This window comes from Drosophila mauritiana, chromosome 3L, assembly GCF_004382145.1.
Source record: "Drosophila mauritiana strain mau12 chromosome 3L, ASM438214v1, whole genome shotgun sequence".
NCBI lineage: Eukaryota > Metazoa > Arthropoda > Insecta > Diptera > Drosophilidae > Drosophila > Drosophila mauritiana.
The window spans coordinates 14,353,968-14,378,593 of record NC_046669.1 but is presented as its reverse complement, the minus strand read 5'-3'; the positions used below and the strand labels follow the sequence as shown (position 1 = coordinate 14,378,593).

General features: G+C 41.5%; 4 protein-coding genes across 9 annotated transcripts in view; 3 read left to right on the top strand and 1 right to left on the bottom strand.

Moving 5' to 3' along the window:
- Positions 1-74: 74 nt before the first annotated feature.
- Positions 75-4,633, top strand: LOC117141812 (probable tRNA-splicing endonuclease subunit tsp-4). The gene is made up of 6 exons (XM_033305465.1): positions 75-198; positions 252-338; positions 439-699; positions 875-982; positions 1,045-1,381; positions 4,550-4,633. The coding sequence occupies exons 1-5, from the start codon at positions 150-152 to the stop codon at positions 1,368-1,370; spliced, it is 831 nt and encodes a 276-aa protein (XP_033161356.1). The 5' UTR covers positions 75-149; the 3' UTR covers positions 1,371-1,381; positions 4,550-4,633.
- A 137-nt stretch (positions 4,634-4,770) lies between these two features.
- On the top strand, positions 4,771-12,251 carry LOC117141806 (transcription factor GAGA). Of its 4 annotated transcripts, none has more exons than XM_033305455.1 (6): positions 4,771-4,979; positions 7,374-7,839; positions 7,945-8,280; positions 8,441-8,578; positions 10,146-10,645; positions 12,166-12,251. In XM_033305455.1, the coding sequence occupies exons 1-6, from the start codon at positions 4,788-4,790 to the stop codon at positions 12,226-12,228; spliced, it is 1,695 nt and encodes a 564-aa protein (XP_033161346.1). In that variant the 5' UTR covers positions 4,771-4,787; the 3' UTR covers positions 12,229-12,251. The 4 variants fall into 4 exon arrangements, with proteins under 4 accessions (XP_033161346.1, XP_033161348.1, XP_033161345.1 ...); XM_033305457.1 differs by having other exon boundaries at positions 8,441-8,701; XM_033305454.1 differs by lacking the exon at positions 12,166-12,251 and having other exon boundaries at positions 10,146-11,596.
- On the top strand, positions 12,226-13,952 carry LOC117141811 (probable nuclear hormone receptor HR38). The gene has a single exon (XM_033305462.1). The coding sequence runs from the start codon at positions 12,244-12,246 to the stop codon at positions 13,183-13,185; it is 942 nt and encodes a 313-aa protein (XP_033161353.1). The 5' UTR covers positions 12,226-12,243; the 3' UTR covers positions 13,186-13,952.
- Positions 13,953-14,026: 74 nt separating this feature from the next.
- The window catches only part of LOC117141805 (venom dipeptidyl peptidase 4), a 71,371-nt gene continuing 60,771 nt past the window's right edge, over positions 14,027-24,626 (bottom strand). For 2 of the 3 annotated variants that reach the window (XM_033305451.1, XM_033305452.1), the window contains exons 3-10: positions 17,409-17,672; positions 16,550-17,326; positions 15,989-16,442; positions 15,701-15,921; positions 15,472-15,641; positions 15,243-15,403; positions 14,979-15,184; positions 14,027-14,914 (exon numbers count right to left, since the gene is read on the bottom strand). In XM_033305451.1, coding sequence (XP_033161342.1) covers positions 14,798-14,914; positions 14,979-15,184; positions 15,243-15,403; positions 15,472-15,641; positions 15,701-15,921; positions 15,989-16,442; positions 16,550-17,326; positions 17,409-17,672 — 2,370 coding nt within the window. In that variant the 3' untranslated portion in view covers positions 14,027-14,797. Of the gene's footprint in view, positions 14,915-14,978; positions 15,185-15,242; positions 15,404-15,471; positions 15,642-15,700; positions 15,922-15,988; positions 16,443-16,549; positions 17,327-17,408; positions 17,673-17,979; positions 18,073-24,626 lie in introns of those variants that run through there. The other variant, XM_033305453.1, reaches the window with a different exon arrangement.

Here is a 24,626-nt window from a genome sequence, read left to right as displayed (position 1 = left end):
TGATAATTAAGGTGGCCACACTCTTATGTTATGTTTAACAGTATGGCTTCTAGCTTATTGGCATCGGTTAACATATGTTAAGCGAACAACAGGTACCTGAACTTCGCTCATCTCTAGCCGCATTTTAATAACAAAAGATTTTTGCAAAAATGTATTTAACTCTGCTTAACGGTACTGGCTTCGTTTTCAACGTGGATGGTGAGTGGCTTAAAGAACAATAAAATTGGCATTTTAACAAATTCCCTTACCAGATTACATGGAACTGCGGAGCAAACATCGCATAATGGGTGCTCCAGTGGGCACAGCGAACACAAAAGGCTGGAGTCCCAATCAATCCAGTAAGATATTTACTTATATAGGGCTTCTTCCAGCTTTGGATTTGTAACCATTGGTATCAAATTATGAACATACATTATAACAATTTCTTACATTTTTCAGCTCTGCCCGTGGAGCTGAGTAAATTTGAAACCCAATTGCTTTTGGATGAGAATATAGCAACGTTAGTTGATAAATCCAAAGATCTAAAGGCCAAACCCACTGCCGAGAAACTGGAGGAGTGCAAGGCGGATTTTGAATCCCGGTTACTGGGACAGGAGGAAGCACTGAAAACGGAGAAACTACGGGAAACTGAACGATACATGGATAAGATACTGACTGGAAAACGCAAGAAGTTGCTCAAGCAGGGCAAAAATGAATTGGGTAAAATAATATTACTGGGAAATAAATATAATATATGTATAATATTTGGTATAAATAATATGTCTAGTAGTTCATCTACATAAATTCAAAATTTTAAACTTAGCTATCAGCGCACTTAAATCTAATTTTATAAAATGTGCATAAAAAAAGGATTATAAGATAACTTCATTTTTAGCTGCCGCTCTGACTGACAAGGATGTACTAACGGAGATGTCTGTGAATTTCAAATTCGATCGACAAAATGCCTTGCTGGAGGTGCCTTGTGAACATCCCACGGATCACTGTAGATATATTAAAAACAATATCTCTTGATAAATAAGCTTAATTCAATTCTACAACCAACAGCTGCGCAAATAGTTACCGATCCCATTGTGCACACCAATTCCCTGAAATACCGCGTTTTCAAAGATCTTTGGCGGCGCGGAAAGTACGTGACTTCCGGCGATGCATTTGGTGCTGACTTTCTGGTTTACCCCGGCGATCCCATGATCTACCATGCCTCCCACATTGTAATTGTTCACGAACAACCTGTAATTAAGCCCCTGGAACTGATAGCCAAAGTTCGTCTATCGGTGATTGTCAACAAAAGCTGCGTATTCGCCTACGAGATGGAAAATAATGAGGAAAAAATCCATTACCAAACGGTCGCATGGTGCAATCCTGGCAAATGAGGAAATCACAGGCAAGTAGATGTAGCAAAAGAACATGAATGATATTCTAAATTATTATTATTCAAAAGTTGGTTTCTAAAGTTAGAAAGTAGACTAATACTTAAGTCATCAACTTTTAATTGTTCTGAATATCTGTGACGCATTGAGAAGATTTTGCGCTCAAAGGAGGACATCTAATTTCGACCAGTGTATTTTTTTTTGCTCCAAAGAATCTTATTTTTTTAAGACTGAGCGGGAGAGAGTGGGCTTTCCGTGAGCACGGGTTTTGTTTTTGGCGCCGAATTCAGTTTATTTTTTAGTGGAAATTGGATACAATGCCGGAGAAACTACGCTCCCGCTCCGCTCCATTTCCCCGCCGCTCCACCCCTCTCTGGCGGCCTCTCCACGTTTCGCCGTCTCGCTCTGAGCGGCAGGAGCAGCGCCAAAAACGGTTTCTCCCACTCACAGTTGGAAATTGTACACAGTGCACATGGTAAATCGGTTTATTATGACCACGACATCCAACTCGAGATGTTTGCTCGCCACTCCGTCCAGGGTCCATTGTTGTGGTTTTTAGGCGGGAGTCATTCGTCGCTTCCCGTTAAACTTTGTTAAATTAATTAGTTATACAAAATGAGGTTTTAATTCGATGGCCCCCCATCAAACGCCAGAGCACACATACAGATGCACATCTATAAGCAAACGGCGATAGGCAAATAAGTCGCATACATTTGCGTATTTGTTTTCAACAAATTTGTGCTGAATTCTTCATGTTTTGCGTTCGTTTTAAGTATATTCAGTTTTTTTTTTAAATAGAAACAACGTGATAAGGCGCGGTGGGGAAGGCCAGGCAAAAGTCGTGCCGCGCCGTTCGAATTTCAAACAGTCGGGTTGGCGCACGGTGGGACGAGAGCTTTCTTTAGAAGTTTTAATTTTTTAAAGTTTCATAAATTTTTATAAAACACAAAACTTTAGTTTGGAAACATTTAACTAACGTACGGCTCAACATTATAAAAAGTAGCAATGGAAAGAATAGTCCAGTAACGCTTTAACAGTTTGCTTACAAAAAGCAGTTATACATTTTACATTTTATAAAATTAGATATAACATAGTAATTTAATTCCTACCACTTTTTTATCCCACTGTGCTTGGTTCGCGCTCGTTCCTCCACCTCCCTCCCCCTTCCACAACAACACTAGCACTCTGTAGAGTCACCCACCACCATCACCACCCCCCGGCGCGCACGCTCTCCCTCACTCTCACATCATGCTCCGTTGGTCGGTATTGCCAGCTGCGAAACATGAAACATGCTCACTGCTTTAACGTCGATTGGAACTTTAAAGGGGCATTTCGAACGGCATTTCTCATGACCCCCTCCCCTGCGCAGCAGCATCAAAACAGAGAAAATTGTAATCTTAAAAATTTGGACACTCGCTCACTTTATATTACTTTCTTCTCTGAGCGTTGACTAGAAGTGCCACTCTCCTTCTCCTTCACTTCCAAATTCGACTAACTTCCCTATCGCGGGGTCTCTCCGCTCTTAAGCTGGACTTGATCTGCATACGAGAATGAGACTGAATATATGTTTTTACCCCGTAGGGTCTCGGTCTCTGAGATGTGTCAAAAGTAACAGGTGATTGGATTGGATTCGCATGGTGAGAGGAGAGTTAAAGACAGGGGAAAGAGAATGTAGAGCGTAAGAGCGAACCGGCTTTTCTTCCAGTTGTTATTATTACTGTCACAGGATCTGTTGATATTCGGAACCGAAGAGAAACCCAGTCCCGATACATATCTATTTTAATCCAAACTTATCAGATTCTTTTGATTCTTGTGTAACCCTAGTAACATTACACTTGTTCCCAGAAAAATGGAATATGACATTCTAAAAAAGAAATCTGAAAGTGATTTATTCTGAACCCAACACGCTTCCAGATTTTGGTTCCAAGAAAATCTGCTTATCCATTTAATCACAGCTAATTTTAGAATTTATTTCTAATACAATTGCTATAATTCTAATGGCTATAATTCGTAAACGTTTTGATTTCTTTATCCTTAATTTTAACTGTAAAATTGGTTCTATTCATAGTAGAGTAGAAGAAAATATTGAATATTGTGATCCCGGATCAGATAGTTTTAGAACCGGAATCAACGGATCCCGTTGACCTTTTTCTTATCGCACTCTGATACTTCGACCGGTCGGTCACATGTGTTTTTCGTCCGTGAAGTCGGCCTAGAATATTTCCATCATTCAATATTTACCACCTTTTATAGTTTTGTTTACTATCTTGCCGACTTTTTTGTCTTGTCGTCTTGCTCTCCTCTCCTTCCTAAAAATACTCTTCCTGCGCTCCATCTGGCAATGCCGCTCGACAACTGTACTTCAAAGAGCGTTGCCAGGCAGGTCACTTCTCTCATAGATACACAGATACAGGCGCGCACGCACACCAGCACGCAAAACAACCACCACCAGCAGTACAGAAATTACACATTTTCTCCCCGAGTAGAGAACTGAAAAACTGGCCGCGCTGGCAGCGCCGGAGCAGCGAAATTCGATCGAAACCATTTACTCAGTCTCAGTTCGAGTTATCCAACGTTGGCGAGCGGACAAACAAGCAGGAGAAAAAAGCGTACGGGCAAGAGAAAGAGAAGGCACAAAATCACCCACAGCCACTGAAATTTTCTTTTGCGCTCCGGTGAGAAGATAATTTCACAAACCAAAACCGAACCAACAAACAAAAAAAGTGCGCTCCGTGAGCGGGAAAACAATAACAAAATCAAGAGACATGCGATTATAAAACGCACAAAATAACTGAGTGACAAAAAAAAATTAAATGCGTGTCTCATGGCTTGACTGTACTGTGTATTAAAAAATGTGATTGTGTCTGCTGTCCGTCTGTCTGAGTTTGTGCGCGTGTGTGTGCTGTTGGCGTTTTTAAATGTGGCGCGCTATTTTTGTGTGATTTTTGTGGGCAGCAACGAATTTTGAAACATCAATTTTATACTAGTAGTCAGTCCCCTTGTGAAAAAGTCTCCTCCAACAACAAAATTCCTGTGAGCAGCCTACACACATGCGTTGTCTCGCTCTCGCGCGCTCTGGCCCCCAAAGAGTGCGAGAGCGGGAGAGTGAGACCGAGAAAGAGAGAGGGAGAGAGCTAATAACTAATTTCTGTACTCTTTTTCTTTTCTATTTTTCATTTCAGTTTCGAGAAAGCAGCGCGCCAAGCAGCAAGAAGAAGAGGAAGAGCAAAGGGAGTTGGAAAAGCAGTGGCGTCGTGGAGGAGGAGTAGAAAGGGGATTTTCGCGAAAAATCCCAACTTGAAGAGAATTTTCCCCGTAACCGTTAAACATTAAATCGTCGTGTTGGAGACAAATAGCAGCGAATACGCTAGCAACGCTGGGGAGGAACAACAATTGTTGGATTTGGACGCGACCGCTTTGATGTCGCTGCCAATGAATTCGCTGTATTCGCTCACCTGGGGCGATTACGGCACCAGCCTCGTATCGGCAATCCAATTGTTGCGCTGCCATGGCGACCTCGTCGATTGCACGTTGGCCGCCGGCGGGCGGAGTTTTCCCGCCCACAAGATAGTCCTTTGCGCCGCCTCCCCGTTTCTGCTGGACTTGCTAAAGGTGAGTGCTCGAATCGGAAACACTGCCTAAAACACCTTTCAATAAGAGAGCTTCTACATAACCTCAAACGTGGCGTACAGTTTGTAAACAGAGAAATCCAATCGCAGAAATAGGTTAATGTTTGGAGCGCAGAGAAACTGACACTCGCACGCAAATGCATACATATGTATTAATAACGCAGATTTACGCTCCGCTCCAAAAGTTGTCTAGAGATTTTTGTACAAGTTTTCCACTGTCAATTGAGTTGAATGAGTGGATCCGCCCCCCGCATTCCCGCCGACTATCTTGCTTATCAGCTTTTTCTTGTTGCAAAGTTCAACGGAGAACGAGAGAGTGAGACGTAGAGACAGAGCGCATACAGAGAGGGAGAGAGCGAGAGAACCAGTTGGTTCGGTTGAAAGAAAAGTTGTTTTGGCCCCGGTGGTGTAACAGAGAGGGGATAGCCAAAAGCTGCTGCGCCAACTTTCAGTTCGCATGTGTTAGAGCGAGCGCAAACGAGAGCGCCAAAAGCAGCGCGGCAACTGTTGTAGTTGTTGGATGGTTGGAGCTTTCGTCTTGCCTTTTGGTTCTTGCTGTTGTTGGGTGCACACGAGCGCGACCTCTTTTTTCACAAACAGAACTGTACAGTTGGCACTGGCTAGGGGGGAACTTGAAATATTGGGGGGAAATGGATACATATACCAAGATTTTTTAATTTAAATTTGTATTGATTGGTTTGGTGTTTTTAAGTTTTATTTTCGGTTTGATTCTCAACCCATTTCCTTTACTTTAAACCTTTGCATTTTGTATGTCACTATTTTAGATTGCTAAATTCCAACAAGTCCAACAGCAAACGTCCCTTAATTAAAAGTTCCTGGACTTTGATAGACTTTTCTACTTCAAATCTTTATTTAAATTTATAATATAGTGATCAAGTCCAGATTGTACCAAAGATAAGCAAGCCTGTCTGGTGCTTTAAATAGCACCGTCTCCCTCGTATCGAATCCGACCCGTATTCCTAGAAACTAAAGCATTTCATATTAGGAGGGCGCACATTTAAATTGGAGCTTGCAACTTTTTCCATTTTTTCATGGGCTGCGTTGCGATACTGTACTTTTTATCCACTCATTTGCATTTCCACTTTAACTTTGGCGCTTTTCCGCCACTCTATCGTTTATTCGAAGTGTGCGCTTAAGTATGAAAGTTGGACCGTCTTCAATGCGTGGCCCTATCGTAATGGAAATACTGACCAAAACAGAGCGCGGCCAGCGAAATGAAAACACCTGATGCGACGCCGGCAGCGGCTACTCTGCGCTTCGCTCCCCCTTATTCTCAGCGCTCCTCATCTCTCCTCTCCTTTCCTGGGCCGTGAAAAAAGTAAACAGAGCGTAATTTTTAAAAACGCCGCTCAGAGCCGTCGTTGGGGAAATGTCAAAAGAAAAAAAAACAAAAAGAACGGGACCAAATGCGGCTGTGAACTCTGCAAGAGTCCGAAATGTACAAGATGTACTGATCTCGTTACACTCACACACGCACGCAAAAACACATGGCGGTCGCTCTTTGTTGCTCTTGCTCCCTCTCCCTTGCTCCCAAGGCAAATGGAATGCAACTCTGAAAAATCGATGAGCGAGACTTTGGTTGGTGGCAGAGTTCAAAGAGCGCAAATGGGAGTGTGGGGATGTGTCATTTGAAGAGATTGGCATTGAATGAAGGGTTGGTGTTGGTTAGGGAGAAGGTAAAGGGAGAGGGGTTGTTTTCTGAGCAATGCTAACTAATTAAATGTTTGGAGCGGGAGCGGGAGAGGACACAGAAGAAGAACAGCTAAGCGCTCTTTCTTTAAGCGCTGCTCTGTTTTCTTTTTCAGCATCTCGAAATCTCAAAATCCTGCTGCAGAATGTGCAGAGCGCGCAAAAGTAAAAGCCGGTTGTCTTTTGTCTGTGTCACTGTGTGCGTGAGTGGAGGAGAGTGTGAGCGACGCGTCGCACCGCGAGTTTCCATTATTTCCATCTCCGTCCGACTGTTTTTGTTATTGTTTTTATTTGGTTTGGCGGACGGACGAACGGGCCTCTCAATTCACGCCAATAATGTGAGACGATTTCAAAACAAACAGAACTCTCTGCGATGAAGTTTGAGCCAAGAGAAATGTCGAATGAAGAACCTACGAACATCAAAGTGTCAAGAAGTTTTTCTTACAGAAAATTTTTTGATTTCAATTAGGAAATGTATATAACTTACTAGAAACCGATTTTGGTTATCGCACATACCTTAAACAATAAAGGAAATAAATATTTCTAAACCATTCAAAATCAATAAAATCAATCCCATTAGTTATGGGACTAGATATATTACTTCTATAAATGAAAACTTATTAGCTCTAAATAAATTAAATTATATGTGTTTTCTTGATCTTTACAGAATACACCATGCAAGCATCCAGTGGTAATGTTGGCTGGCGTCAATGCGAACGATCTGGAGGCGCTGCTGGAGTTTGTGTATCGCGGAGAGGTGAGCGTGGATCACGCTCAGCTGCCGTCGCTACTGCAGGCTGCCCAGTGCCTGAACATCCAGGGACTTGCACCGCAGACGGTTACCAAGGACGACTACACCACGCACTCGATACAACTGCAGCACATGATTCCGCAACATCACGACCAAGACCAACTGATTGCCACGATCGCCACGGCTCCACAGCAAACGGTTCATGCCCAGGTGGTGGAGGACATCCATCACCAGGGCCAGATTCTCCAGGCAACGACCCAGACCAACGCAGCAGGACAACAACAGACCATTGTGACAACCGACGCGGCTAAACATGACCAGGCAGTGATTCAGGCTTTTCTTCCGGCACGCAAACGCAAACCACGCGTAAAGAAAATGTCACGTAAGTTAAAATCCGTATTTGCTTTATAAACTCGCAACGTATTAATTAGCCATCCGAAACGACAAACACTGACTATAATAATAACATACAATTCTACTTGTGCAGCTACGGCACCGAAAATAAGCAAAGTTGAAGGAATGGATACGATTATGGGCACACCGACCTCTTCACACGGCTCTGGATCCGTGCAGCAGGTGCTTGGCGAAAATGGAGCCGAGGGCCAACTGCTATCATCCACACCGATCATCAAGAGCGAAGGACAAAAGGTAGAGACTATTGTGACCATGGACCCCAACAACATGATACCGGTAACGTCGGCTAATGCGGCAACTGGCGAGATAACACCGGCACAAGGAGCCACTGGCTCATCTGGCGGCAATACAAGCGGCGTCCTATCCACGCCAAAGGCAAAACGCGCTAAACATCCGCCCGGAACAGAAAGTGAGTTTTAATTTCGGTGTATTCACTTGCCGGCCTAAAGTTATTACTAGTTAGAAAGATATTTTTGAGAATGATGCACTTTGTTAGAGCCAGTGAATACTCAATATATCATTCCACAGCGTGTTCCATGAACTAAAGAACGCTATTTTTCCTTTTATAGAACCACGTTCACGATCACAATCTGAACAACCTGCAACTTGCCCCATTTGCTATGCTGTCATTCGTCAATCCCGGAACCTGCGGCGCCATCTCGAGCTGCGGCATTTTGCCAAGCCCGGCGTGAAGAAGGAGAAGAAAAGTAAGTCCGGTAACGATACAACCCTAGACTCCAGCATGGAGATGAACACCACGGCAGAGGGCGACAACACAGTGGGCAGTGATGGAGCAGGCGGAGCAGGATCAGCAGGAGGACAATCATCTGGTACGACGCCAACGAGAGTGATATCGAATGCACCGCAGGCCGCGGGGGCGCCGGCCATCCTGGCCCAAGGTGTGCTGCCCCAACAGCAGCAGCAGCAGCAACTGCAGCAGCAACACCAGCAGCACTTGACAGCAACATTAGCGGGTGGTGGACAGGCATACATCAAACATGAGGGCGGCGGCGGGGGCGGCACTGGGCAGCAGCAGCAACAGCAGGCGGCACAACAGCAGGGCATGCAGAACGTCATACACATTGTTGGCGATCAGGTCTTCATACCGCAGCAGCAACAGCCGCAGTCGCAGTAGCCACCTCCAGCCGAGCCTTCAATCATTCCAACGCACCAACGACACCATCATCCACATTTCCAAAAAACATTAGAAAAAAAAACAAACAAACAAACACCTTGCATAACACTCACAAAAAACGATTTGTAAATAACAATCAGCAAACAAACAAATTCCCCGTGATCTGATCGAATGATTTGTGTTCATTTCCTGTATCATTTTTAATTTTTCCATAATTAATTGCTGCGTAAGTTTATATTTTGCATAACTTTTCAAAATTGCGCTTTTTAACATATAACATTTTCTTATGCAGTATTTTCTTGCATATTGTACTACAGAGAATAGGACAAAAAGAGAGAATTCCGTATGTCTCCGCGTAAATGAATACTCGATTAACTTACTTAAATAATCTAATTAGTGTCGCAAATAATTGTTGTAAAAATTAATTGTACAATTACAATCGAGGATCGCAATCGGTTTAAGTTTCTCTATTTTAAATATTATATTACAAATTGTTTAATTAATAAAATATTATATATTTTTTTATATAACAAAAACAAAACCCAAATTAATCTCTGCCTGTGGCACGGACTTTAATTTACTGCAATTGGCTGTTTATTATTATTGTTTCTCTTAGTTGCAAGAAAATACTGTTGGTCGATTTCCAAACCTACTAACTTCGTACTGATCTTTGTAATGTTTCGTAATTCCTCTGGAGCAAATCTTGCGGATTTAGAATTGACGATCTGGCTGATAATCGTATTTAAAAGATTTTAATTATCGTTGAATTTTTTACGTTGTTTTTGTATCTTTTTTAATTAACTACACGTTTGTTTTATTATTTAACAGTTTTTCTCTAGATTGTTTTTATTTTTATTATTATTTTTGTTGTTTGTTGTTCATATTGATTTAAACCTATATTAATATTTGTTTTGTCTTGCGTTTTTAATTTTTTTTTAACACCTTTCATCTACACAATCCACACATCTTCATGTCCTCTTTCTGGCTGTAGTCCTAGAAGGCGGCGTTGTTTCTCTATTGGGCCAGAGATGTTGCTGTAGTGTCGTCCTCTCGCTCTGTATTACTCCTACTATCCCCCAGTCTACCTCGGCTAACTCCAGCGGCAGTCTTCTCACCAGCAACTCATTCCTTCCTTGCAGCAACCAGTGGCAAGAAGTCTAGTAGCGGATCCAGCGGTTCAGGCAGTGGGGCACTGAGCTCCAGTGGCAGTGTGCCGCAGGTTCAGACGGTTCAATCACTGCACACCTTGCAGGGTGTGCAGGTCAAGAAGGATCCGGATGCCCAGCAGCAGCAGCAACAGCAACAACAACAGCAACAGCAGCAGCAAGCAATGACAGTGAGCGGTGCGACGGGCGGACAAGTGCAACAACAGGTGCAGCAAGTGCAGCAGCAGGTCCAGCAGCAACAGCAGCAGCAGCAACAACAACAACAGCTGCAACATCACCAAATCATAGACTCGTCGGGCAACATTACAACAGCAACAACGAGTGCTCAAGCGGCAGCTGCCGCACAGCAACAGGCGGCTGGCCAGCAGCAGCAACTGGTGGCACAATCCGATGGCAGCGAGAGTGGAGCTCCGCTTTCGATTGCCCAGGTGCAGACGCTGCAGGGCCATCAGATCATAGGCAATTTAAATCAGGTGAATATGACTGACTTTCAACAACAACAACAGCAACAACAGCAGCAGCAGCAGCAACAACAGCAGCAGCAGCAACAACAACCGCAACAGCAAACACAACAGACGCTCTGATCGGACCGAAGTCATAGATCCACCTTGTACTATTCTATACGATTATTAATTTGGGTTTTTGCTAAACGCTTTAAATATTCTCTTTGCGGAATGCGTAGACGAATTCTAAATTAGTTTTAGAAAGCCAGAAAGGCATATTTAGTTGTTTACCGTTTTGTTGTGCAATCTTATGACTTTAAATGTTGTTTTACCCCTCCTACAACTTATTTTGTTGCTAGATAAACGCTTAAGTGCTCTATGGTTATTGGAAATTACGTGCATATTTTACATACTTTATAAATATTATCATTTTATATGGTTTTACAAATGTCCCAATGCTAGAGGAGCTCTAGTCACTTTGAAGTCCTGCAGATCAGTAAACATCTTAATCCAACAAGGATCCCTTGCTCACGTCCATGTTTTGGCCATGAACGAATGCACCTTGATTTAAAAAATATTAATAATAACAAATACATTAAGTATACAAATCCTTGATTTACAAAGATTTACTTAAGCAGCTCAAAAGTAATTGATCTGATCAAAAGCGAGAGTTCGCTCAACAAGGTTTTTAAAAACCCGCCCACCAACAACCACTTAAGTAATCAATCAACCAATCAATCAACTCGATATCTCTGCTTTCGTTTTTGTTTAAGAATTAGGCGTTATATGTTTAAATTGAACCAATTTTATATGTATATTACTTAATTTTAATAGTTGCAAATTTTTCCTAAAATTTAGACCCCGTTTTGCCAGTTTGGGAAGATGAAATATATTCCTCGAAACTATGATTTAATTATATAAATTTGAACGAAAGGGTATATTTCATCTACCTAAACTGGTAGAATTATTGTTAGTCTTCTTACACACTTAAATAAAATCTAATTTTATTTAAAACAAATTACAAAAAATAAGTTTAATAAAACAAAACCTTTTCAAACAAAATTATTGTTAGTATTTTCTTTTGTTTTTCGCTTTTCGGTGATGGACCTTTTTAATTTAATTATTCAATTAATATACTCATAATCCCTTTAGCAACCAACACTACCATTTGATTAAGTATTTTTGTAATTACTAGCATGAATGAACATTTTAAATATTTCTTGTATATTAGTTTTTTGCTTTTACTGATTGCAGTACGGCTGACCTAAAAATTAAGACAGAAACTTAATGAAAAATCAAATAGTGACTAATGACACTTCACACACCAGCAACGAAAACTCACCAACACCACATGCATTCTGCACTGCAGTTTACACCATTTTGCAACACATGAGCAATCATTAACAAATCGTTTTTATCTTGTCTTCTCTTTCTCGCTGCCACGTTAATAACAACTAAACGTCATCTAACCAATCAAATTCAATACATCTGTGTGTAAAAACTAATCATTCATGCATCCGACAACATACAAAAATCATTAAAAAAAACAGGGCAACAACAAGAACATTTTGGTAAAGAAGGTTTTCATTTTGAAAGGCGGTAATAATACGTAATGATGATCCAACGATATGTCCAGCGGCCCTGGAGGAGGAGGAGGAGAAGGTGGAGGCGGCGGCAGCGGGCAGCAGCAGCATAACACCAGCAGCTCGAGCCACAACAACAGCAGCAACAATTGCGGCACGGCAGCAACTCAACTGAGCAGCAGCAACAACAGCAGGAGCATCACACCAGCTACATCGACATCATCGACTGGAACTGGAACAGGAACCACATCCACGCTGCAGCGTCGTATACTGCGCGGTCATGCGGCGCAGACGACCAGCGGCGAACGTGTCCTGCTCATTAACTATGTGCCACAATCAGGAGCATCAGCCACCGCATCCACTCAGAGTACTTCTCAATTGCCCACCCGTAAGATACTCCAGGCCAGAGCCTCGGCGGCAGCAGCAGCGGCGGCAGCATCATCGTCATCATCTGGTGGCGGAGGAACCGGAGCTTCATCCTCCTCGCCACCAACCACGCCAGCTGTTTCGTTTGCCGGACTGGGCTCCGAGGTGACGGTCACCTTGACGCGCACAAATCAGCGCGCTAGCGTGACCAGTGTCACTGCCGCCGGTCATATTGTTCGAAATCAGCAAGCCACAACCTATCATCAGAGCACCAACACCGCCAGCACAGCATCGACCCCAAGTGGCACGTCGGCGATCCATGAGCACATGGCCACATCAACGTCGCCACCGCCATTGGTGTTCACCCATCATCCACATCATCACCATAGTCAGCAGCAGCAGCAGCATGAGTATCACCAAGAGCACCAGTTGGTGGATCACCATCAGTTGGATCAGGAGCACATAATCATAGATCATCACCAACAGACGGAGGATGATCAGTTGATCGAATACGACGATAGCGGAACGATCGAGGAGCAGCATCAACAGTTGCAAATGCAGGAGGATTTGCAGCAACAGCAGCCACATCATGAAGTTGTCCAAGAGGTGTATCTCCAGTAGGAGCGATTAGTGCTAAGCCGTAGTGAAATAAGTTTTAGCCACTCTATATAGAATTTTGGGACACCCAAAATGTGTGCAGAAGCAGAATCGAATTGGACAAAGCTTTAATTTGGAATTTTTTCTAAAAATGTATCTGTATCCCTAAGTTTTTTACCCATTTAAATTTATATTTATAATCACCTGTTTCAATTGCACACATTTTGAGGATTACCAATTGAGATAGTGTACATAAATACAAACTTATTAATAATCTTAGAATCGTGGAATTTTTAGAAAACCATGTCTCAATTTGTATATAATTTTCGGACAAGTAGAAAAATATTTTCGAATGAAAGTATTTATCGCAAATGAATCACATTGAAGTAAAAATTCAATCAATTACGAGTTAATAAAGATTATTTTTGTACCATACAAATACCGCTTCTAGATACTTGCTAGTTGAGAAAAATGCGGATATATATAATAACCTTTGACGATCTATTCAATAAGCTATTGTCAGTTAAAGATCAAAACAAACAGCAATCGTAATCAATTGTATGATATATACACTTCAATGTAGAGCAACAAACTTCGCACATACGCATGTATCTATGGATCAATTCAACTCTGATTGTTCGAAAACTGTTTGATAACGATGGCCCTTTGGATTACATTGCGAATAGAGCGATGAGTATCTGTTCTGTAGGAGAAACATATTCATGCAACCCAGTATTTGGGGCCAAGGCAATAAAGTGAGCCGGTTTGTGTACTGAAAGAAACATAAAAAACATGTGCACTTGTTTTTATGGGGGTGCAAAAATTAGTTAGCAATGAAACTCAGTGGCGATTTGTATTGTTTTATCTATTTATTGTTTGTTGCCTTTGTAACGGTTGCCTATACACAATGTTGTTTTCTAATATACAAAAAGCCATTTAACAGCTATCTCTTTTAACTATTTACAAATTTTATTACTTTTTTTTACAAGTAGCAAACTAAAAAGCTACAAAAATTACGTACTACCTTGTGTTTTCTTTATATTTAATTTACACGTTGCGGTTACCATTTAAAATGTCTGTCCTACGATTGGTAAGCTTAAATTGGGGCGCTTGGATCTTTTTGAATACACAATTTGTAATTTGTAATTGAATTGCAATATCTACAAAAATGTTTATTTTCATTAGCATGTAATCAGGCACTAGCTAGACAATATTTTCCTTTAATTGCAGCTATTTTAAATAATTTTTTGTTTGATTTCTCCTGTTCTCTTTAAGATAAAAATGTCTTAAAATGCAATTTGAAAAGATTATTGTTCCAAGTTATCTTATAACACTTTTGGACCTGCATAATGTTGGTTTATAGTTTTTGTTTAACTTTTCTGTTTTAAGCATTTTGAACTTTGCATCAGTTTACGTTCTTTGATTAATTAGTTGTTTAAAGTTCTCGTTCACTTTTGCAAATCTATTCAATTTTTAGGTACCAATTTTTGTTTCTCACTTCTCTAGTAGCAGCTGAAAAATGATCGCAGAACATAGCTAATCATTAGATATTATCTGGCAATTATAACTATAATGTCTATTATGTCAGTGTTTTTTTTATCAATGTTTATGTTATGTTGCTCAATTATTGCCCTGATTATTTGGCACTTTTCATTAGGCGACTGCTGGCAAAACATTCGCCAAAGAAGCGATCCAATGAATGATACAAATGAGGTCGCACATTGGACAGTCCATGATCCTCGTCAGCGTAGCTCTAAAAGATTACAAAATTGTAAAGAAAAATCCTGTTGAGCCTAGCTCTTTAGTCTTATACTCACAATCTGCTTGAAGAGAATATCTTGACGCTCCAGGTTCTTGGCCAATATCATGGCCTGCTGGTAGTGCACATTATCATCCAGTGTGCCATGTACCAGGAGGTACTTCTTTCCCCTCAGCTTCACGGCCATTGTGCTCAGTCTAGAGTTGGCATAGCCCAGCTCATTCGTGTTGGGAAGACCCATATAGCGCTCTGTGTAAATGGAGTCTGTTGGGAAAAGTATACAATATTAGTTAAGTCAATCAAAGGGTTGCGTTAGACCCACCATAGTAAGCCCAATCCGTGACTGGAGCTATCGAGGCTGCACACTTGAACACCTTGGCTTCATCATTGGCCAGAGCCATGGCAGCCGCGTAGCCACCATATGACCAGCCCCAAATGCCAACGTGGTCGGGATCAATGTAGTTGAACAGCTTGGAGAGTTTTCTAAAAAAAGTGGCAAGTTAAAATAATAATTAGTCTTTGATTATTACTTTTTGTTAAAGGTTACTTACTGAGTTACGTTGATCTGATCGCTGATCTCCACGGTGCCCAACTTTAAGTAGATGGCATGGAGTAGACTCTCTCCACGGAGTCCGGAGCCACGACCATCGATCTTAGCATAGATCACAGACTGATTGGAGCTCAAATATGTGCCCCAGTCCACCATCCATTTGTTGGTAACCTAAAATATTTTAAATTTTGTAATGCTAGCAAACTTCATAGAGCTTTAGCTAAACTTACAGAATAGGAATCTGGGCCACCATAGACATCAACGAGCATGGGATACTTGGTTGCGCCACTTGTGTCCAAGTTGGGCGGCAGCTGGAGGAGCACCTTTGCCTGGAAGCCGCCGTCAATGTCTACGGTTAGGATTTTGTGGGAAGGCAGAGCCACGCCCTTCAGCTTGGCGCGCAGGCTTTCATTGGTTTCCCAGTCGAGGACTTTAGAAATGACAACTTGAGCTAAACAACAAGAATAAATATTAAAAAATAAAAAAACAATTATTATTAAATGTAGTTTTGTACTTACAGTTCTCATATTTCCACTCGTATATATGGGTGGTGGGAATTCCTGGTCCCTGAGATGTGATCACAATGTGGTTATTGTCATTGAACGTGGCCGAGAAGTAGTTCTGTTGCACATCCCCGGACTTGATAAGATTGCACGTGAGGCACTTGGGACTCTGCTTGGCCAGTGCCCGAATGGCGTACAGATGCAGCTGCTCGGGATGATCCTCTGTGTTGGCCGTGTAGAAGATGATGTCGTTCTTTCCGTCCCAGTGGAGGATGCTGTCCACCACGTACTTGCCCTCGGTCAGGGGCTCCAGTGCTTGTGGCTCGGCACTGGCCACCGTGGAGCTCAGGAGCTGGACGTGCTTATAGTTGTTGTGCGGCAGGACGAAGGCCAGACGGGATCCATTGCGGTTACGGAACGGAGCGGTATAGAGATCAACCCAACCGGTCTTCGATTCGGCACTATAAATCTGCGATGCAAAAAAGATATATTAATTAATTTTAGCAAATTTTTACAATTGAACTATTTACTCTATCAGTAATTATACTCTTTTAAATTATAACAAAATTTACTTACCACTTTCCTGTTGAGTCCGTCGAAGGTGACGACATAGGCGGCATTTTGGATGCGGTTCATCCAGATGGACAGAACGTTGTCATCGTCCACCCAACTGACCACGGTGACTATGTAGTCCGTTTCCGTGTTGAGGGCCGGCGGAACCGGCATCACGGTCACGAAATCTCCACCGGCAACGGCTCTCTTTAGATCGACCATCACCAGTTCCACCCGCGGATTTGAGGATCCAGCCTTCGGATAGGCGATAACCTGATGCAGTGGATACTGATAGCGCAAATCTCCGGCATCTCCGTAGTAGGGGAAATTGATCAGGTGAGTGGACGAATCGTCGAACTTGATGAAGGCCAATTGGGTGCCCGAGGGATTGAACCAGGTGGCCACATTGGAGCTGAATACCTCCTCCTCGTACACCCAATCGGGAATGCCATTCAGTATACCCGCTTGTTCATCGCTAGTGATGGCAATCTCCTGCGCCAAAGCACTCTCCTTGTAGTACAGATTCCGATCATAATTGATCACAAGGGCATTCCCCACCGGTGACCATTGGACCATGCTCAGGTAGCGCTGCTCATTTTGGATGTTCAACGTGGTCAGTGTTTTTGTGTTCAGATTGTACAGATCGTACTCCGCTAGGAAGCTGTACCGAAAGTTCTTCTTGTAGTTCTTTGCCAGCAAAAGGAACTCCCCATCGGCGGACTTTTCGTACAGGACATAATGGTGCGCATTTTCCAGCAGGATGGAATGTTCACCCGTCTTGGCATCGAACTCCATGATGGACTGTATATAATATTGAGATAATAATAATATATCACTCATACAACTTGTACCCCTATTATGACTGTTCGAATGTTAAACCTACCGAATTCTCCTTGTAAATGAGACTGTTTCCATTGCTCCAGCTGCCGTTGAATCGCTTGGCATATAGTTGACCATTCAGCACATCCTCCAGATTGATGGCATTGTTTGAGTCTGGGTCGGAGTCGTCGGAGTCGTCGGCATCCTTTTCGTCCGTCCGGAGAATGAAAACCAGGGCCGTGGCCAACAGAGCAAGCGCTATGACCGTGGTTACAACAGTCAGGATGATCCGCACCCGGCGCTTTTTCTCCTTGGTATGCATTAGATTCTAAGTAAAGTAAATATTTTAAAATTGTTAATATCATATTTATCTGAAGGTGGTATTATTCGGAATTATAATTTATAATAATAATCATAATTTCTCCAAGGGAATAAGTTAGTTTTCTAAGTTAGTTACGTTGACTTTTGCCACAAGCTTTAATCAACATCCGAATTTACCACAACAAATTCGGAAGTAAAATAATTAAAGTACATTTCCATACAAAGCGAATGCACTTTCGAAATGTTAACCCATGAGTTCGTTAACCCCTTTTTCCATGCCGGGAAATTGGATCCTATTTTGAATGGCTAACTACCATTTCTCGTTTTCCATTCACATTTCTATGTAATCAGGCACATTTCTTCTGCGCTGACCAAAAAGCGCAACTTGGCCAGCCCAGATAATAAGGCTTGAACGAAATGCGCACTGTGGCCAATTTGGGTACAATCTTTTGCCAAATCAGCGGCTCCAGGCACGTATATGCTTATATACATCACTTGATGAGGAAAGTGACGTTGCGCATGCGCAATGACTCTTTCTTTCTCATTCATACCCATTCACTCGACGTGTTTCCACTCAAATCGCTCGAAAGCAAAGCAAAATGCATAAGATATGGAAGAAGATATTGGGGATAGAGTTATGTACATATATACCTTTTATAAGGAGAGGGACGGCAGCCAAATGAGTGAGCGAAGTGTGGAGCGAAAATGAAAGTAGTTTTTTGTTAACCAGCTTCAGACTGGGTCGACGATAACTGGTTTATGCTCTGGTCAGTATACTGATCATATATATACATATATATACTCAGGTGGGATAGGTGTTAAAAGGGGGAAAGGGGATACCCAGTGGCTCGGGCAATTGCTGCGTGACGTAAGTGAATAAAACCACTTATGGCTTTTTTTCGTATCGAGTATATTTTGTTGGACTTGTCTGCGGTGTTTCGCCTATTTGTATCTTTTACATAATTTTACATTACGCGACTAAGTAATTGCTTTTGTCCACACCCAAAAAAGACAAAGAAATTCAGCGCTTTTGTTTCAGTTTTTCACTTATATATTCAGATAGACTTCGATGCGATAATTGAGCTGTTGAAATATATCATTAGGCGAAAAGCTTTTGCATTTTATTTATTTATGTTTTCCTTTTTTTTTGCCGAATCATGTCAACAGATTTGCGGCATGACTGTTTCTTGTCATGACTTAATGGGATTTATTGGTTCGAGCTGAAGGTTGGGGAATGAGAACCATAGTTCAATTGTGTTTATGTATTATATGGTCTGTACCTGGTAGCAATGTCGTTTTGGTTATATTCACTGTTTATTCAATTAAGAATTGGGGACAATAAATCTGGTACCAGCTTAATTCATATAGACGAAATAACATAAATAACAATACTATTCGTGGAAATCAAACAATGTGGGGCTTATAAAATGGATCTGTAATTAAATATTTCAACTTGTATATCTCAGAAAACTCTGAAATTCTAAATATTAGTAGTATTAGAAGTACATTATTATTCTGGCCAGCACAGTAGATGCTATTTATTGACGTGGCCAACACTAATAATTGTATCATATTGAACACAGAACCAGAATTCTGGAAACCCCACTCATTATATAACAAGCACGACTGCACCTTTGGCATTCCCACATTTTCAGATGTATACACACTGTGCATACATTAAATACCTGCACTTTGTAGAAGCTTTGCAAAAATCCACGGCAAAAATGGCAAAAGCCAAAGGATAGAGTCGAAATTGTTCTCGTTCTTTTTTTTCGGAAATCAACGACACGTGTAGGGGATTCCCCACTGACCACGTAGCCAATCCCCAAATCTCTGGGATAATATATAGCCCTATGGAGGCACAACTGGCAACGTCAAAGACATGTTAGTTAGAAGTTTGCAGCATTTTATATGCTTCCGCATCGCATATGTACACAGAATTTATGGTTCCTCTTGGATTTCATTGCGATGGGAATTTGGGTTTGTGAATTCGCAACTTTATTCAAATTGCAAGTGGATTTTTCTTGTGCCAATTCGTTAATTAGTTTTCTTTATTTGTCTTTATTTTCTTTATTTGAAGTTAGTAAACTAGAAACACTTTGTTTAAATATAAAGTTTAAATAGTAACTAAGAAAATAAATTGAGTTCACGTTACTACATATGTATGTACTTAACGTAAGATAAAATCTGCTGATGCAACATATACAATCCTTAATAATAAGTATAAACTAATACAAATAAATAAAATATAAATATAATATAATAAATATATTTTTTGTATACATAATATATTTATTTTTTGTATATAAATATAATAATAAAAAAAATAAAAACAAAATAATTAAAAAAATTAATAAAATAATTAATAAGTTGCGAACATAAATCAACTATTGTTTATTCACTCTTCTTAAAGGATTCCCGAGAGATCACTTCATCTTCGACATAAATAGAGACATCCTTATACGCCGTGTTCCGTTCATAAAATTGTATCCATCGACGCAACGCTTGGCCAACTCCAATCATATCGATGACCATTCAGAATTTTTTCGGCTTGATTGTTTGGGGATTTCCCATTGAATTCGGTGCACAATGTGGCGCAATTAGTCAGCTACCTGTACTCAACTCACACTCTACTTCCCAGACTTCGGCGATTGATTAAATAAATATGAAACTAAAAGGTTTTTGAGAGCACAATTCTCGCTTGATCCCTTAGCGGAACACTAATCGTTTGCTGGACTTCCGGCAATTGGTTGCAGTTTCCACCAGACAAGTGGAACGGGGGGCTATTCCATCCGTGTTGCACCACATGTCGTATACTTGTTAAGCTTGCTTTTTGTTTAGCCTCTTATATTGGCATGTTGCTGTCAGGACATAATTGCGTTGACGTGAGAGGCTTGACAACTATTCAAGGACTACATTCCAATCCCCTTAGCAGGACAACACAGAAAAAATTGATGACCCCTTGTCTGGCTGAGTTTTTCGTGTCTTTTTGGGTTTGTTGTACGTTTGGCTTTTCATTAAACCGGCACGAAATTAATTAATTTGTCTTGTCATGGGTGTGTTTAGTCATTGGGGCTTGCTTTTTCTCCTACTTTTTATTCTGCTAATTGTGCACACATTTTAGCGTGTTTAACTAATGAGCCACACACATCGTAAGTTGAGCTTGAGTGCTAAACATAATTAGTTGGCTCCAGTGAAAATTGAGTTTAGGTTAGTTAGTGATTAAGGCGTGTGGGAGTCTTTAACTTAGTAGCATTGAAAAGGAATAAATGGAATGGATGGAAGTTTTATAAAGGTTTTCAAAGAAGATTTCATAAGATTAATGAAATTTGAATTTAAATTCCCTAAGCAGATCCCTTTAAAGTCGAAAATTTATTATTATGAATAAACATAATTCACTTAAGATTCACTCTATTTGAATTGAAATTGCTCTGCTATCATATGTAGTACATCATAGCACCATATGGCATTGACTACCATCAGTCTGTCCTTCATTGACCACCTGTTGATGGGAAACCACAGAGTGATAAGGCACACATCCACTCCCATCGAACCACAAACGCTCCCACAGTTTCGATTGATGTATTAGCTGCTCATTGCTCCATTCATCTTGTGTTTATCAGAATGGCCATTGTGGTCAATCAGCGGCTCATTTTCGCACTCATGAACAAATCAATTTAATTACTGAGCTCGCCGGGCATTCAAACACATCGCCAAATGTTGGCCAATTGGCAGTGTTTAGCGCTTGTGTTTGCATTAGAGTTGACAGTTTGGATTTATATGCCCAATTGTTGGAATATTTTGTTAAATAAATGCTTTAATTTTTAGCAATTGTAGTCTGGTAGTCACTGGGTGGAAAAATAACCATAACAACCAAGTTGATGAATAAATAATTATTTAGTTTTGGGAAAGATTAAAGACGTACTTAACTCTCTTTCAAATATCAATTCTACATTATTCAATGCTCAAAATTTTAAGTTATTTGTTAATAACAATAAGTACAACTAAATGGATAGATGGTAAAACTCAGCTCACTTAGAACACTTTGGAGCAGAAACCGCAATTTGCTCCACTTGTGTGCCTCCTTTATGCCTTACCATTTCTTGGAAACCTGGTCATCTCTGATTCCCTGTCTTACCTTGAACCGCGACATGCCCTCCCCGAAGCTGCCGGCACTGGTCCCGTCGTCGTCCTCCAGACTGCTCCCTCCGCCCAGCATGGACTCGTGCAGCTTGGCGCTCGAACGTCGCCCCACCGCGGCCTTGTAGTAGTAGGGCGGATGCTGGTGGCGTCCCACGCCTCCGCCCCCAGCCACGCCCACATTGGCGGCGGTATTGCTGACGGTGGCGGTGGCGATGACTGAGTCCTCGTAGCCCATCAGTTCGATGGACGGATGCTCGCATTTGCAGCGGTGCGGCGGTGTGCGATGTCCATGCTGGTGGTGCGGATGTGGGTGGATGTGGGAGTGGAGAGAGTGCGGATGTTGCTGTTGCTGCTGCTGCTGTCTGTTGCTGCCATTGTGGTGGCTGTGACTGTTGCTGCCACTTTGATGGGGCGGCTGTGGTGGCGGCGGTATGTCTGCGGGTGTTATATAGATTTTGCCACCCAGATTTTCGCCACCCGTCTGCTTGCTGGGCCAATGGAACTCATCGAATTCGCTGGAGCTGTTGGTCAGTTGATGTTGCAGCTGCTGATGTTGCTGCTGATGCTGCTGCTGCTCCCATTGCAATTGTCTTTGCTGCTGTCGCAGGCAGCTCTGTTGTTGTTGGTGGTGCTGCTGATGTTGCTGCTGTTGCTTGTGGAAGCGATAATATTGATGATGTGCAGCTGCATTGGCAGTGGTTGGCAGATGAAACTTGTTGTTTTATTTTTTATTTTTCGGCGGGGAGAAAAGGAACACACACATAAAATTGGTTTGTGGACAGCATCCTGTTAAATCGCTTTCCCCGCAGGGATACTCCATATTGGTGGACATGGGTGGTCGTGTGCTTTTGTGTGTGGTTGTAAGGCTCAAAGCAACGGCAAAAACAAATTGTGGCAGCAACAAAGGGGCAAGCGGTAACTACAAGACGGAACACAACACAAAGGATACAAAACAACGTGGCAGATTTATATTCCAACCTCTGAACGGCTGCATAACATAAAAGGGTTTTTAATAGGATTGCAAGTACGACTCCTGAGAGCTCTAAAAGCAATTTTTATTTTAGAAAAAAAGTGCAGTATTGAGTTATCGTAAAAACAAAAGAAAAGCTGATAACATGTTATCAGCAAATATTTATGTAGGCTCGATTTTAGAAATGGAAAAATTTAGAAAATAATAACAACTACATTCTGTTCTTTTTACTTTTAACTTAAAAAATATTAACAAATTTCATAGACATATTTCTTAGGAATCGTAACATGAAACAATGGTTTCCAAAACTATCTAAACATAAATGTTATACAATAGTTCTTAAAAACTGGCTTATATCTTTGTTGGTAAAACATGCAAGAAAGTAAAACTTGTTTTTTTGATGCACGATAATAACCACTGTGGACTTGGTACAACTAAAATTAGCTAGTGAACACAAAGTTTGGCCAACTGCTTTGGTTCACTCAACATTTTTACCTCAACAAATTAGATCAACAGCAATTCTTAAATCCCCCATCGGGAAAACCACGAAAACTAAGTTATAAAATGAAATTTGCGCCAAAGTCGGGTTAAAGTAAATAACAAAGTCAAACTTGAACGAGCCAAAAACTATGGCAGTGCGGTCCAAAAAAAAAAACCATACCAAAAATCCATATAAAACGAAATGGAGGGAAAAAAGCCAAAAAAAAAAAAACAAAGAAAAATGGACCGAGTGAGATTTTGCGCCAAATACATTAGCTCGATTTGGTTTGGCGAGTGCGGTGCTCACCGCAATTATTTAATTACACTATAGCACTACGTAAACCAACGTATCGCAACCGATTCACCCCACCCCGCATCATCCTTTCGGTTACTCGGCAACTCCCGCCGGATTTTGGGTTTAATCAAAGAGCCAACCAAGTCAAGCTCAACACAAAGACCGGTACGAACGGTTGAACGAAACTTTTGTTGCAACTTTTCGGTGCAGCCAAGCAAATCGAGGCGCGACCTCTGAACCCTGCCATGCGGGAGGGGGGTGGGGTACGGGGATAGGTGCAGTATAGTGTAAGGGTTGAGGTGGCCAGGGGACAATTGAAGAGGAGCCCACATGCAGGCGACCCCACTTTACTTACGCTCAGACCCCGGCCGATTCGTATCACTAATGATGATCAAATAACGACCAAATGTCGACCGCCTCGCTCTCAAACACATCGACACACAGAGAAATTAAGTTAATAAGTACAAAAAAAAAATGTAAAAATTTATAAATAAAGTGCTTGGAAATAGTGTATATAGTTGTCTTCCTTTCAAAACACGAAAAATGCAAATGAGCTCTAACTCTAAACAAAAATGTTAATAAGTCACCTATATATATTTTTAGTTCTTGGTATTAGTTCTTTAGATTATAAGAAACTTCTATAAACAGAAGAATTCTACGTTGGTAAGACTTTCTTTAGTCGAAATGTTATTAGCCTTTCTCGCAGTGTACCTTCCCATAGACGCAGACAAAGCGGACACAAAATCGTTAGCCCACTTGGCAGGGCACCAGCAAAATTTTTGCACACTCGCCCTTTAACTGTGTCACGGCTTCTTTCCCGTTCTCCATATCTCCAGTTGGCCAGCCTCCGACCCACAATCTTCCGATGTCGTCTGGCGTAATGAGCAGTCTTTGGGTTCTCTTTCCGGGGCAGAAAGAGTTAGAAGGGGCTGGAAAGGAGGGGCTGGGATGTACACAAATGATATGTAAATACCAAACAATTTGCCATGAGCTGGCTGGCGGGGTGGCTGGGTGGCTGGGTGCTTTGAGGTTCTATTTGATTAGTGCTTGATCAGTGCGCCAAAAAGTAGGCA